Genomic DNA, 15664 nt, shown 5'->3' on the forward strand with positions numbered 1-15664 from the left:
GACAATGTCAGGTGACCGCTGCCTGCCAATCAAACACTGCAGTATTGCCACCATTTCTCCTGTTTTCAGCACTAACTTTCTGGGCGCTGTGATGCCAGCAGTTTGGATCTGTGACGCTGCGGCCTTTGGCAAGCAGTGGTCATCTGACTTCCACTGTCATTGGAGACCAGTAGACTTGCGTTGCTGCAGCGCTGGATCAACGGGGTGGAGAAGAGTAAGTACCGCTTTGGGCTAAAACAATAAAACTACTCCTATTTGATTTCATTTGAAACTGGCTAACACCTTTCAAGGCCCTCTTTACTTGGGTGATTACCCACACTTGGCACCTCTGGCAAACAGCGGATTTTTTTTAACCAGGGGAAGCTATGCCCAACTTAATATTTCCCCTGCAGACCAGCTATTCATATAAATGACTGCCTTGTTACAGGCTGCCAGAAGGTCTTCCCATGTGGGAGACACTCTTGGGCCACACTCGCACTGTGTCGGTAAAACACCGCAATTTTGATTGCAGCGTTTAACCTCTACTCTTATCAGCGTTTTTGAACGCAGGTTACTGAATTAGACAGCATTTTTTTAAGACACCCCATCATTCTGATGGGTGATGCGGTGCATGAAAATGTGCCAAAATAAAGCAGGCGGTGCTTGAAAATCGAGCGTAGGTCCGCGAGGCCCTATTGAAATTATTGGGAGCGTTGTACCACGATTAGCATGGCGTTTAACCGCCACGGTAATTGCAGTCAAAAGTTCTCTAGTTAGAGTGGCCTTGGGCTCTCTGTACATGGAGCGATAAAGCCTTCACGCAAACAATGACAATTTGATTGTGCAGCCTGTCTGTTCCGTCAAACGGTTCCCAAATGTGTTTGCATATCGTTCAGTCATTTCCACTTACTGTGGCGGCATGTTGTGTGGGAGCAGTGATTGTTGAACCATTATTTATATGCCTGCATATGATGAATGAGAAGCAAAAGCATCCTCGTTCGCGTTCAATCGTTGGACGTGTTTACACTGATGATGATTGTTCAGCTTTGCACAATCCAACGATCATTATTTTTTGTAACTGGGATTGTTCCTTGTAAAAGGGCTCTTATGGGGCATCTCTGAGCTGGGACATGGCAACTATGTTGGGTTTTGGTTAATGTAAGATAAAAATGCCGCGGTGACCTCAGCAGTCATTTAAAGACTGTTGGCCCATGTATAAGGGCCATAAGCAGCCCCTGCCATGAGCTCACAATCGGTTTATGGGGCTCACAGGGTGTGACTGGTTGCCTTTTAAAAGACTGACTTCCAGTGGGCATATCTGCTTCATTGCGCAGTGTTGGGAATGTACAGGAGCTCATGACCAGAAAAGCTCCTATTTGTTTTTCTTGTCCTTGGTAGCTTTCCAGTGTTGGCTGGCAGCCGACGTTTTTAGAATCTGTAATAAGTAATATTTTAAATGAGTTGTGTGCTGTTACATTGGACAGCTTCTAGGTGCTGGTGTCTAGATCAAAGCAATGCAAAAATAAAACCTGTGTTTTTTGTGTGTCCAGGGCTAGAAACTTCCTGACAATGTGACCTGTATTAGTACGGCTGCTTTCTACAGCAACATGAATGGTTTTTGTTCATATGTAAAGTTTGTAAACCCTTGTGTAGTGTATGTGGTCCAACCCCGGTGGTAGAAAGAAGGACCGGTACAATAAGTACCCCATCCATTCCCCACAGGCGCCTCCCCTCCTGTGCCACTCCAGTGTATTTAGTCATTTTTCTCAGTGTAATACGTGGTAAATGAAAGGACATTGATCCATTCACATTGCATGTAATACATGCATAAAAAAAAAGATCGCTGCAAGCTGTATTTCACCACATATTACGTGCATACAACCCCACATTTTTTTTTTTGTCTATGGGCGCGCATTCAACGCTGTACATACACAATACATTGCCTATGTGCGGCGTTGCGTAAGCAACACCACTATGAGACAGAGCAGGGAATTTAAAAAGAAACAAGTCCGACTACGTGGTGATGGCATGGCTCACTGCCGGCTGCCACAATGGCAAAACGCTGCGTGATCCACGCAGCGGTTTACGCATATGGCCGTGTGAATGAGCCCTAAGTATGTTGAAGGTTGAGTGTTTTGGGATGGAGAGGTCTATGATGGATTTGGTTTTATGTTTGTGTGAATACCATCTATTGGACAGCAGCAATCCCTAAAGTCAGTGCTAGACTCTTTTTATACAAGCCTTTTAACAAGGAACAGGAATTGTTCCAAGGCTTGTATAAAGAGTCTAACATTGACTTTTAGGGATTGCTGCCTTCCAATAGGTGGTACTATGGAGGTTTTGTTTAATCGCCCTTATTTACATATTACCCAGAGGAGCATAAATGGCCTTGTAAGTCTCCTCCCTCACCGTCTAGGGTGCTCTCCCTTAGGCCCCCTGTCCACTGCAGTGTATCACGTCGGCCAACGCTTCTCATAGCATTGCTATGGAAAGCGCCGGCACCTGTTCACGAGCGGAGAATCATTGCGATTCTCAGCTTGCAGCGGGCAATTCGCAGCATGCAGGCAATTCTCCGCAATCAGCCTATCTATTAGATAGGGCTGACCGGCGGAGATTTGGCGGTGGCTCCCGCATCGCCCGTGAACAACCGGCCTAAGGAGAAAAGATAAAGTTTCTGACCCATGTTTGTGTGATGTCTGGTCTGTTGTACGATGACAGAGCCATAATCTCCTACAAAACAATCCACCACAAGTTGTGCGTGTCATTTTCTAGGACGGTCTGGAGTGTATTTGTAGTATGGAATGTGAGTGTCTGATGACTTATTTTTAATGTGTCTATAATGTATTTTTTTTATTTCAGTGAGCATTTGTCCTGCTCGTTCACCTTCTTTCTTCACGGGGACAGCAATGTTTGCACAAGTGTAGAAATTAACCAGCACCAACCAGTGTACCTTCTTAGTGAGGAGCACATTAATTTAGCCCAGCAGTCAAGTAGCCCATTTCAAGGTAAGACACCTGGCATTGCTATGACTTGTATACTTACATACTGTGCTCTAAACCAGGGCTTCTACTCTGGTCTCACCAGCCAAACCATTGGTGATGCCTGATCCTCTCAGCGAACAAATGACAGAATGGAGCCAAATACCCCTAGCACTGCCAAGCCTATACTACCATGCAACATCAAATAGCTCCTCAATAATACCAAATAACACAGCGCAGCATGAAATACCTTCCCAGCACCGCCAAACACAAACTGCAGTGCAGCACAAAATACCTTCCCTGTTGCACTCTTCATAGATTGGCAGATTATACTGCTGGGAGTTTCAGGACAGCCCCTTTCTTGCCTCATTTTGTAGAACTATTTTAGCCTTCAGACTGCCACTAAGCTACTGGGTGTAGGACCTGTGCTCTCATGGTCATGTGACTATGACACCGCAGATCCTTCTAGCCATGACAACTGCACTCATACTATAGGTCTGGTGTTATCTGTGCAGCTCCTGCGCTCTTTCATTCACTTCACTGGTTCAAGCCTTGAATTACCAAAATGACACTATAAGAATGCAATGTTATGAGTACGAACAGGATCATACTTTTATGTAACAATTGAAAAGCATAAGTGTTCAGCTGATTGGCAGGAGCCTGAGTGATCAACCCCCCCCCCCCCCCCCCACCCCACCCCCACATGGATCTAATATTGATGGCCTGAGGATAGGCAGTTAACTTTTAGAACCTCGACGTCCCCTTTAAGCTAAAATAGAAAGCTGAATTCATTTTCTGCCATCAGCGTTTGCATAGATTTTGCATATGAAAATGAACAAACTTGTTCTTCCTCCAGTTATCCTGAGCCCATTTGGATTAAATGGAACCCTCACAGGGCAGTCATTCAAGATGTCCGATTCTTCTACCAAGAAATTAATAGGGGAATGGAAACAGTTTTATCCCATTTCATCCAATGTAAAAGAGTGTCCAGAGGAAAAGCAAGAGGAAATGGATTGGGAGGATGATTCACTGGCAGCTGTGGAAGTTTTAGTTGGTGAGTCTCAAGAATTTATTTAACCTCAAGAAGTTTCAAAAAAGTTTCCAGCCTTTTGTTTCCTGCATGTCACAGCTGCAGCAATGCCTGAGTGTTGTGTTCTGGTGTGTAACTTGTACAGGAGGTAATGTGTGTCAGTGTTTTCTTCTACACTAAGCCATGTGACCTTGGAGCAATCTGTTTCATGATAATGTTTGTTCTGAAAACATCCTGCACCTACGTTGTTTTGTACATGGCTGTATATAAGAATGCCCTACTACATAAGAACAAAGTGTTCATGAGCAAATATCCCTTCTAGATATTTTTATTGACTTGGATAATGCTTTCATTCTTTTCATTCTGGTACTCATTGCTGCATTTCTCCAGAGGATAAGGGAAAGCTGCCAGTAAAATGAGTAATCCCAGAATATTACAATGACCTCCAATAGATATGGTGCATGTGCAGTGGCCCACAATAGGAACTGTGAAGGACCCACACTGGTGTAGTGGGGACTCCCTTCATTCTCCGGCTCCCTGTGGTCCCAGCAGTGGATCACCCACTGTTCAGAAAATGTCATATCACAGCAATATGCCATCACTTCCTGTGATGTTAATACCCACTTGTGAGTAGAGCCTAACTTCTCGAAAGCTTCACATGTCCATTTGTTCTCTCTGTAATGGCTTGCATCATACATGCCGGAAAAACATTTTTTTACAGTAAAATAAAAGAAACCAGACAGAACTTGTTAGTCTATGAATTTCATGAGGTGATCCTGGTACCCCACGGCCCTTCCTTTAATTTTTTTTTTTACGTTCAATCTTTTTTTCATGATTGAACAGAAGAACAAACATTTTAATATGAACAGTGTCTTAGAGAAGTTGTCAAAAATCAAGGGCTATACAAATCCAGATAATTTGGTTAAAGGGGTTTTTGAATAATTGGTGGCAGTGGGGGATGGACTGTAGATGGTAAAAATACACAGTGACGTCCTGTAAACCTGATAGAGCTTCTACATTAGAAGCCCTTGTGACAGGTTTATGGGATGTCACCCGGCCTTCTAGAGGTTGTGACATCGAAGCAAAAAAATGGTGGGCCACCGCCGCAATGAGTATATTACTTTTTATATAGTTTTGGGCACAGGGTGGCCAAACTACGCAAATTAAAATGCCTTTCCCATTTAATTGTGAGCTGCTTCCAGTGCCACCACTCCGTTCCTCACTGCCAGGTTTTGTTTACATGGCTGCACTGGTGACCAGCCCATACACGTCACATGAATACTGCAGCTGATCACTGGTCCCATGGGTCTTCTAGTACATACTGCTGAGGCCGATGTTTCGTTGCAATCCGTTACTGCAGCCATTGTAAACAACGCTTGGTGGTGAGGAACAAAGTAGCAATCCTGGAAGCAATGAGATTAAATGAGGGAGCATAGCTACTCTTTTCCCCCACACGTTTCCTTGCTTTGTTTAGCTTTGATCTAGAACTACTATTATTTTTATTGCACAAACATTACACAGAGCTTTAAATCACTTTTATGGTTTATCTCCCCATTGAGGGGAGATGAGAACATACAAACCCCTTGCAGATGTCGTCCTTGGTTGGATTTGAAACCAGGAGTCCAGTGGTGCAAGACAACAGTATTAACCACTAAGCCACCTTGGCAATACATTTAAGGAGAACCTGTCGCCTCCCTACAAACTAAGGGAGCCGGGTGATGTATTTTTATGGGTGTTCGCTCCCTGGTTCCTGCCGTGTTCCTCTCTGCGCCCGCTCTCCTATAGGCCGCCTGCACATGGCCAGTTTCCGCCCATGCCCGCTGCCATAGGATTGCATTAGAAAACGTAATCCTATGCACACAGCTGCGATTTGTCCATGTGAAATCACACGCGAAAAACAAATCGCACCATGTTCTATTTCTGTGCGGGCCTCGCAGGGTGACGGGCCAGTTCCTCTCTGCACATGCTCCGGCTGGCCAGCAGCCGGCACACAGCGCAGAGAGGAGACGCTGGGACCGGGTGAGCTGCAGGGGCATGGGACCGCATCCTGCTGCAAGAATTCTCGCAGCGGATCCGACCCGGCCATCTGCAGGCGGCCATAGACTTGTTTGTGTCAGATTTCTGTACTTCATTCATGTTGCTGGAGGGAAGGAACAGGTTGGTTCCCTTTTAAGTCAGTAACAGTATGCTCTTTAGAATCCAATTGATTAACCCCTTAGTGACGGCCCTATCGTAAAACTATGTCCTGCTGTTGCAGGACGTGTATGGAGGGAGGTAGCAGCGCTATCTTCCTCCATACAGCGCGGGCATCAGCTGTTTATTACAGCTGACTCCCGCGGGCAATAGCTGCACTCGGCCGTTCAGCCGATTGCGGCTATTAACCCTTTAAATGCCGCTGTCAATTCTGACAAAAATATGTATTTGGTATCGCCACGTCCGTAAAAGTCCAATCTATCACAGTAGTGCATTATTTTTCCCACACGGTGAACGTAGTCTGGAAGAAAAAAAACCGCCAGAAATACACTTTTAGTTACCCTGTCTCCCAGAAAAAACGCAATAAAAAGCGATCAAAAAGTCGTATGTATTCCAAATTGATACTATCGGAAACTACAGGACATCCCGAAAAAATAAAAGGTATTGCGCGCACAAAATGACCACAGAAAATAATTGAAAAAAATTTAATATCTTAAAAAAAAAAAATAAAAGTACTACAGCAAAAAAAATACTATACAAGTTTGGTATCGTAGCAATTGTACTGACCCATACAATAAAAATATCAGGTCGTTTTTGTTGCAATTTGTGTGCTGTAGAAACCGGACGCACCGAAAGATGGTGGAATGTCGTTTTTTTTCCATTTCTCTCCGCTAACAATTTTTAAAAAGTTTTTCAGTAAATTATATGGTACAATAAATAGTGCCATTGAAAAATACAACTCATCCCGCAAAAAACAAGCCCTCATACAGCGACGTCGATGGATAAATAAAGGATCTACGATATTTTAAAAGGGAGTAGGAAAAAACAAAAATGGAGAAAAGCAAAAAAGCTCCGTCACTAAGGGGTTAATGTTTGATATGAACTGATAAGCTTTCGTTTTAGTAACTTTATTTTTTTATTTCCTAGCTGGTGTTCGAATGGTCTATCCAGCATGCTTTGTGCTCGTCCCGCAGTCAGATATCCCTATTGTCAATTCATCTGGGTCCACTCATTGCTCAAACACATGTCTAGGTGTTCAAGTGCCTGCTTCTTCCCGAGATCCAGCCATGTCTTCAGTAACTCTGACACCACCAACATCCCCAGAAGAAGTTCAAACAGGTAAAGATGGACATCCTTGTGAAAAAATAAAAAAGAAATGGTTGTGCGTTCTCCGTTATGGAATATGTTGGATTTTCTGAACGTCATAGCTACATATCTCAATTTTGAAGCCATACCTCCCAACCCCACATTTTGACTCTTATCTATGAGAGCTTATTTGCAAGAGAAGTGCTACTACTTGCCACTATTTTGGGGTGAATAATAATCATTTTAAGGGAACCTCCAGGCTGCCCCTTACACAATTTCTGGCTAATAATTCTCATTCGTTGTTTAGTTGTCTTTACTTTATAACAATTCTTCCCTTGATGTGATAGAACTCTCCATGCAGTGACTTACTGCTGAACCTACGAACAAGGCTTTTGGGGCACTTTTTAATAGCTTCCTCCATTCTGGATGGGTATTCCTTCCGATTTGCCCAAGGCTAATTTTACCTAAGATCTACCTATATTTCTATCTGCCCTGACATCACTTTGTAGGCCAATGACCTAAAGGGCAGAGGCGTGCTTAAGCAGGGTCCCATCTGAAGAGATCGCCTTGTTGAGGCAGAAGTGCTCTCACAATTTGATCATCATGTGCCCTAAGAACCTCCATTGTAGAAACAGCTGTAATGCAATTCAATACTCGTGTATTGCTTTTGGCATGTTTCTTGGTGTTTTTAGTACGTGGTTACACCCTGTCTGTTTGCAATATAGCCGCTGTAATGTGCACTACATATATATATTTCACTTTGTTTTGGAGGTGCGGTCTACATTTTTTCTTTCCCCTGAACCAGTGGGAGTGTCTCAGACTCCTCGTAGACGCTGTAATTAAACTAGTCACAAATCACAGCTAAAGTTTTGTTGCTGCTTTCTGAGAATCCGAGTTCTGTTTTGGTAGCCTTATAGGGAAGGTTTTTTTGGTTTTTTTTTTAAATGGAACTGGTTGTAGTTTTTCATTAGCACAGTGAGACTAACACTAAATCACTGATTGTGCTGCCAGTGGCTGAGGATTTGTGTAGCTTGTAGAGCTTCCACATACTTGTAATTGTCATCATGCAAAACTGTCCCAAAGCAAAATCTGGGCTTTAAGCCCGCTTTTATATAGAATGTTTCAAAAAGAATGGGGCAAAAGTAAAGCTTCCCCCCCCCCCCCCCCCCCCAATACATGAATTAACCTACAACCGCCAGTAATACACGAAAATATGGAAGAACTGAAGAACTCCGTTTTTAATGCGCCTTAGGGTGCGTTTACACGGAGCAATTAACCTTTAAAAAATTAGAACAAGAATTCACTTATTTTTATGCAAGCAAAACAATCGTTGGCTAATTATTTGGTTTAAAGACTGATTCTTCAGTCGTTCTCATTCACTGGTAGAGCTACCGGGACCATCTTGTAAAAATATTTAAAAAACAAAAGCGTTAACCTATCCGCCTGAGAGAACTGTCATCGTTTGCTCGGGCGAATGACTTCTCATGTAAAAGCACTGTCGGTCGTTCGGCCAGTTCTGCTCACACTTGTTCTGGTTATTCTTTACACTGCGGCGGTGGTGGTGATACTAGATGACCTAAAACGCTGCCATCATCGACTAGGAAGTGAGGCCGAGCTCCCAGCAGCAACATGTATTTTCATAGCTGGTCATTAAGGGGGTAGTGATCTGGTAGTTCTACTATCAGCCCTCCTGGGGGAGACACTGAGCTTGGCGATTTGATAGTTTTACGGTTTGACTCAGTTTATTAATTTAAGAAGCTTATTGGAGTTTGTTCGGTTTGTTCCTCTTACACTGGAATGATTGGCATGAACGTGGATGCAGCTCCGGATTTCTGCACTAGTCTCATATTTTAATTTAAATTTTTTTTTTTTTTTTTTTTTTTTTTTGTTGCTTCCACTTCTGGTTAAGACTGTAAAAGAGAGACTGACAATTTTCCTCTTTTTGTATCCACTCTTGTTTTCGCTCAAAAAGCCTGTGTGAATCCAGCCTTATATAGGTTGTAACATGAGAACAGTACAAGATGCATAGCAGCGGGGCATTCACAAACTGCTTTATGCCAGAAGTCACACTTGCACAAAAATTTGTAACTCTTTTTAGTATTTTCCCACTCCCTCACCACATTTGTGTGTTTGTTTGTTTGCCCCTCCTTCCAAGCCACACCCAATTTTCAATCTTGCTATATTTTACTCCAGAAACTGGCATAAATTATAGTGGAAATGTACAATAGATTTTACTTGCCATAGATTTTGGGGGGAGATGCACAGACAGCCCAAAATGCAACATGTATTTAAGAGGCTTGTATCCCTTAGTACATTTAATCCATCTTACTCCTGTGGCATGTATCTACGATGGGTGTGTAAAATTCCACTCTTGGATAAATCTGCCCAGAAGTTCTACTGCTTTGCTTATTTTTTTTATGTAGATGAATTCTAGAAGATATTTAAAGGGGTTTTATAGGGAGAATACTACTGATGACTTATCAGGATAGGTCAACGATAGTTGATCGACTGGGGTCCGTTGCTTGGTACCCCGACCAATCAGCTGAGCAGGCGCATTCTGACAGCACCGCAAATACAAAGGTCGGAGCAGAAGCAGCGAAAGTCTCCGCACCAACCTCTGTGTAGTGGCCGGCGCTTGTAAACTGCAGGCACTGCTTGTGTTGATTTGAATGAGAGCCGTGCCTGCAGTTACAAGTGCCGGCCACCGCATGGAGGTCTGTGCGGAGACTTCTGCTTTGGCCTGTGTGTATTTGTGGCGCCGCCCCATACACCCGCTCAGCTGATCGGTCAGGGTCCCAAGCGACTGACCCCAGCCGATCAACTATTGATGACCTACATGAGCATATGTCATTAATAGTAGTCTCCCTGGAAAACCCCTTTAATTAAAACCATTCTCTGACAAAGCACACCAAAAATAGTCAGGATTTCTATTATAGATTTATATTTCTAGTATAGTATTGCACAGGTGATGTAATTGTCAGTGCCTCAGACATTTACCACAGGTGTAGTCTCTCCAGGATATCAAATTGTGACCTGTTTGGGGGGTGTCATGAGGACTGGATTTTGGGGAACACTGCTGTAGTCTGTGCATTATATTGTTTGAATCTAGACTTAAGGCCGCATGTCCACGGGCAAGTTGGATTTTGTGTCGTGAGCCCGCAGCGGAATCCCACCCTACCCACGGCAGAGGACCCTGCATACCTGTGTGAGCAGGCGACAGCGTCCGTGCGGATCTGTCTTTTGCCGGGACATCTGTACTGCGGATGGTCCGCACGGCTTACCATTTGCACATGCGCAGTGCAGATTTTGTTTTTTAAAAATCTCCTGCTTTCCCGCGGGATCCGTGGCCTGTCTGCAGAGTCAGTTGTGGGCAGGCTGCGGATCGGACTGCTTCCATTGACTTGAATGGAAGCTGTTCATGCATGAACCGCACTGAAATGGAGCATGCTGTGACTTGTTCTCTGAACCAAAAGGTCCGCAAAACAAATCTGCATGCTTTAATTAATTTGCAGACGGCAATGCTTCCCTATGGGCGGCTTGATTTGCGGATCTCCCACAAATGAAACCAACCCGTGGATATTGGGCCTAAAATGTCCTATTTTCTTCGCTAGTCTTATATGTGAAGTTGGATTGTAATAGTGAATGGTTTAACCCCTTGAGTGGCACGCCCGGAAATTTTCCGGGACGAGCTCCACTGCCGATAGTGATATAGCCCGGAAGATTTCCGGGCTATGTATCACTATGGGAGCTGCAGAGCACAATGCCACAAGCTGTGACAGTGTGCTCTGCCTGCACAGACCCACACAGAACAAAGCAAGGGCTTTGAAAAACCAGCAGAAGATATTGCCGATCTGCCGGCAATCTCCTGCTTCTAAGTCTCCTGGTTTGTTTATAGGTTGCCATAGAGACCATCAGCTTGTCAGAAGCAAGCCGATGGTTTATGTGGCAGGGAGAGCTGATGCTTGGCTGTCAGAGGACAGATAGGCACCAGCTCTTACAGCAGAGATCAGAGAAAACCTCCGATCTCTGCTGTTAACCCTTTACTATGTACATGCTGCAGTGACAGCCCTTTACATGCTGCAGTCAAAGGGCTGTCACCATCGGACCCCTGGAATATGATCAGGGGGTCCTGATGGGTCCCTGTGGAAGTCCCCTAAAGGGACAACAAAAAAAAGTAAAAAAAAAAAAACAAAAGTAAAAAAATAATAAAAACACTTGTCTCCCTTTACTTTGTAAAAAATCAAAAATACAATCACACATGTGGTATCCATGCGTCGTAATGACCCAGAGAAGGAAGTTAATACATTATTTAACCCCTTAATGACATGGCCCCTTTTTTCTTTTTTCCCCATTTCTTTTTTTCCTCCCCCGTTTAAAAAATCACAACTTGTCCCGCAAAAAACAAGCCCTCATATGGCCATGTCAATGAAAATATGAAAAAGTTATGGCTCTTGAGACGCAACTGCAAAATTAGTTGAAATTCAATGATTAGACCATTTTAGAAAACCTGCCCTGGTGGGTCTGACAGGGTGGTAGGAAACCCACCACTCAAGGAGTTAAAAGTCCTCAGTTTATTGTACATTATTGCAAATAATCCAACCCACACAAAAATTGCAAGTGTCTCAGGATGTAAGAAAAATAAATAAGCTTACCTTTTAAATTTGACTTCCTTCTCACACCAGCAGTCATGGGGTATACTACTTCCTATTACTGCAGCCAGTGCCTTGCCGCGACACATGGTGCTGGGTGATGCATCAGCACCCTATGAAGACAGCAGGAAGTGGGTCCCCAATGAGCCATAGTACTGAATTTAACAGCTAAACATATGGTGGATGCTTTTGGGTTTTTACATGTTGATCTGCTTGCATGTTTTGTAGGGGGCTGAAATCACATTGTCATGATGCTTCAACAAAATTTAACAAAGGATTTGGGAGTGAAAATGTTTTCATAAATTAATGTATAAAGATATTATCTTTTTATTTTTATTTTCCTTAATTGTCCCAATGTTTCTTTCCTGTAGTTGATGTCCAGTCTGCACAGAAGTGGATGAAGTTCCCATCCGTGTCTGATTGCTTTACTTCAGATAGCACGAGTCAGCATGGTGGTAAAATACCAAGGAAGTTGGCTAACCAGGTGGTTGACAGAGTTTGGCAAGAGTGCAACATGAACAGATCCCAAAACAAGTAAGCTTAGTGGTGGAGAATTCTTTATAATTACGGGGCTATTCACATCATGGTTTTGTGTTTACTGTATATGTTAAACTTGCATGAAGAAAAGTACACGCATGTATACAGTTTTGGGACTCATGTCCACGGGCACACACGGATCCTGAGTGCAGAATTCCACAGCAGATTCCTGACGAGCCTACAAACGTGAGGGAAAAAAATACATTTACTCACCTGTCCGGATGAGGCGCGGGTCTCCTCCATTACAGCCGGATCTCCTTCCTTCTGCACGGCGGATGCGCTCAGCATACTGGCCAGCGTGCCGTGTGCAAGCGCCGTGCCTTTCTTTTTTAATAATCTCCTGCTTTCCTGCGACTCCGTGGCACGGTTGCAGTCAGCTGTGGTCTGGACCGCTTCCATTGACCACACTGGAAGCTGTTCCTGCAGGATCCGCAGAAGAATGAGCTTGCTGTGGTGGGAAAAAATGACATCCACAGGTATTTAACCCCTTCATGACATGGCCTATTTTGGGCTTAAGGACGCAACAATTTTTGGCGGATTTTCTTCTCCGTTTATCAAAAGCCATAACTTTTTTATTTTTCTGACGACGCGGCCGTATGAGGGCTTGTTTTTTGCGTGGCGAACTGTAGTTTTTATCGGGTCCACTTTTGGGTACAAAGACTATATTGTAAAAATTTTTTTTTTTTTTTTATGATGGCAGGGAGAGAACGCATCAATTCTGCCAATAGATTTTTTTTTTATTTTTTTTTTACAGCGTTAATCATGCAGCATAAATGAGACATTCCATTTTTTTCTGTGGACCGATCCGGTTACGATACCAAAATTCTTACCGTTTTTTTTTTAAAGGTTTTCCCACTTTTCTGCAATAAAACCCCCCCCTTTTTTTTTTTTTTTTTTTCTTCTAAATCACTGCATTCAAAGTCCTGTAACTTTTTTCTTATTTTTTGATGTACGGAGCTCCATGAGGGCTTATTTTTTGCGAGACGAGCTGTAGTTTTTACTGGTACCATTTTGGGGTACATATGGCTTTTTTGATCACTTCTATTGCGTTTTTAGTGAGGCAAAATGCTAAAAATTTGCATTTTGCCTCAGTCTTTTTAGCGTTTTTTTTTCCGTGCACAGTCAAAAGCATGTGCAACTTATTGTACGCGTCGTTACGGACGCGACAATACCAAATATGTGGGTTTTTGGTTTTTTTTTAATTCATTTTTTTTAATCTTTGTTTTTTGTACAACATTTGTGTCCCCCTGGGGGACTTTAACCACTGCCCTGATGATCGCTGTCATAAGGCTACTGCTCTGCCATGCCTTATCGCTTATATATGTCTGGCGTCCTGTTGCCATGGTGACAGGCCGGGCTCTCGCGATGTTATCGCGAGAGCCGGCCGGAGACACAGAGGGAGTCCGCTCCCTCTGTGAACTCTTTCCCTGCCGCGATCTACTTAGATCGCGGCAGGGAAGGGGTTAACAGTGGGGGGCACATCTCCAATGCCCCCCCGCTGTTGCAGCGGGACGCCAGCTGTGACTGACAGCCGGCTCCCGCTGCGGAATAGCGTGGGATCATATGTGATCCCGCGCTATCTTCAGGACGTAAGTTTACGTCCTGTTGCAGGAAGTACCAGGCTGCCAGGACGTAAACTTACGCCCTGCAGTGGGAAGGGGTTAAATACCTTCGGATGCCCAATGATAGTCTACGGGCATATTGAACTGGATCATTCACGTGGATTCCGCAATTCAATTATGCCAGTGGACATAAGCCTTAAGCAAGTGTACGTTATAATTTTATTTACTTTTGCATTCTAAAACAAAACCTATGCACTAAATATATGAATATTTAAAGCTTTACACTTTTTTTTTCTTTTTAACTAAAATTCTTGATTTCAAGTTATATTCAAGTATCTCTAGTACCCAATTCACAAATTCACGCAATTGTACATAATCCCAGACCATATACATTAAATCTGCGCCATCTATACTACACCTCAGTTAATATCCATGTCAAACAACTCCAATGGAGTACAATAAACTCTATGCACACCATTGTGACACTCGCATGATTCCAGTACCTGAAAGTCAACAACACTACAGCCCATTTATCTTACCATGCGTAACTTTTCTGAAAAGGAAAGGCTTCAGTTTGCATATGTTCCGTTATTTTATTTATATTTTAAAAGGAAAAATGATGCGCTCTGTAGCATTATTTTCCCATCAATAAATAAATAGAGGCTAACGAAAGAATTTCCATTTTTTAAAAAATTTTTAAAACCCATTGAAATCGATTTAAGAGATAAGATTAGGTTTTTTCCCATCGTTTGTTTCTCTTCTCCAAAAACAGAGAGATGGAATCCTTGAACTGTTCTGAGCCCCAATGCAGGTGTGAAAGTAGCTTCTCTTAGCCATGGCAGAAATGTATTTTTTTCATCATGACTTGTAAAGTTGACCGCTCTTATTAGTACCTTGATTTTACCATGTGACAAGCAATAATTCTTCCATATAAATGTTTCTTTAACTAAATTGCAGCATAGTAGAATCTACTATTACACAGCAGCTAGACACAAGTTTCTTTTGACTGACTTGTCAGTTTTCTACTAGGAGGGAATGAAGTTTACTAGTAAAATACAGTAGGTCTGTTGTGTCTTTAGGCCTTTAACTGAGCAGTCTCTGCAGATTTCTATATCCTCTTCTGTTTTGGTTAGTAATTGTATTTTGATATCACAGAAGGAAGTTCTCTGCTACATCAAATGGAGTGTGTGAAGACGAGACACCTGACAAGGTGACAACCTGGGATTTTGTAGAAGCTACACAAAGAACAACTTGTGTCTGCTCAAGGTAAGCATTACACAAATTCACATCCCTTTAAAATTAAAGATGATCTTCATGTTCCCAATCCTAGGGCAGCATAAACTAGTGACAGCGATCATAAGTCCAGCATTGTCACTTAATGTTGTCTTTCAGTACTTTTTATAAAACCATTTTTTTGTCCAGCAGCACTAGCTGAGCACATAGTCCGCTCATTGCTCTGTAGTCCTCACATTCATAGGTTGCAGTTACCTCTGCCCTTTATGAGATAATGGCTTTCTTCCTATACTGGGCATAGAAAGCTGCCAATCAGATATTTAAGGAGCCACCGCTCCTGTACATCGCGAACGGAGCATGTGCATATCATTAAGCCGATTACAGGCTCTGTCACACTAATGGGCGGTGTGTTCACAT

The 15664-nt window shown here is 43.1% G+C and overlaps 1 protein-coding gene across 1 annotated transcript in view; it reads left to right on the forward strand.

Moving 5' to 3' along the window:
• The window catches only part of MED13 (mediator complex subunit 13), an 83510-nt gene that overhangs the window by 31826 nt on the left and 36020 nt on the right, over positions 1–15664 (forward strand). The window contains exons 4-8 of the mRNA XM_066575097.1: positions 2839–2984; positions 3814–4011; positions 7108–7299; positions 12287–12449; positions 15170–15280. Of these exons, the coding sequence (XP_066431194.1) occupies positions 2839–2984; positions 3814–4011; positions 7108–7299; positions 12287–12449; positions 15170–15280 (810 nt within the window). The remainder of the gene's footprint in view (positions 1–2838; positions 2985–3813; positions 4012–7107; positions 7300–12286; positions 12450–15169; positions 15281–15664) is intronic.

Source organism: Eleutherodactylus coqui, chromosome 1 (assembly GCF_035609145.1).
Source record: "Eleutherodactylus coqui strain aEleCoq1 chromosome 1, aEleCoq1.hap1, whole genome shotgun sequence".
In the NCBI taxonomy this organism is placed as follows: Eukaryota; Metazoa; Chordata; class Amphibia; order Anura; family Eleutherodactylidae; genus Eleutherodactylus; species Eleutherodactylus coqui.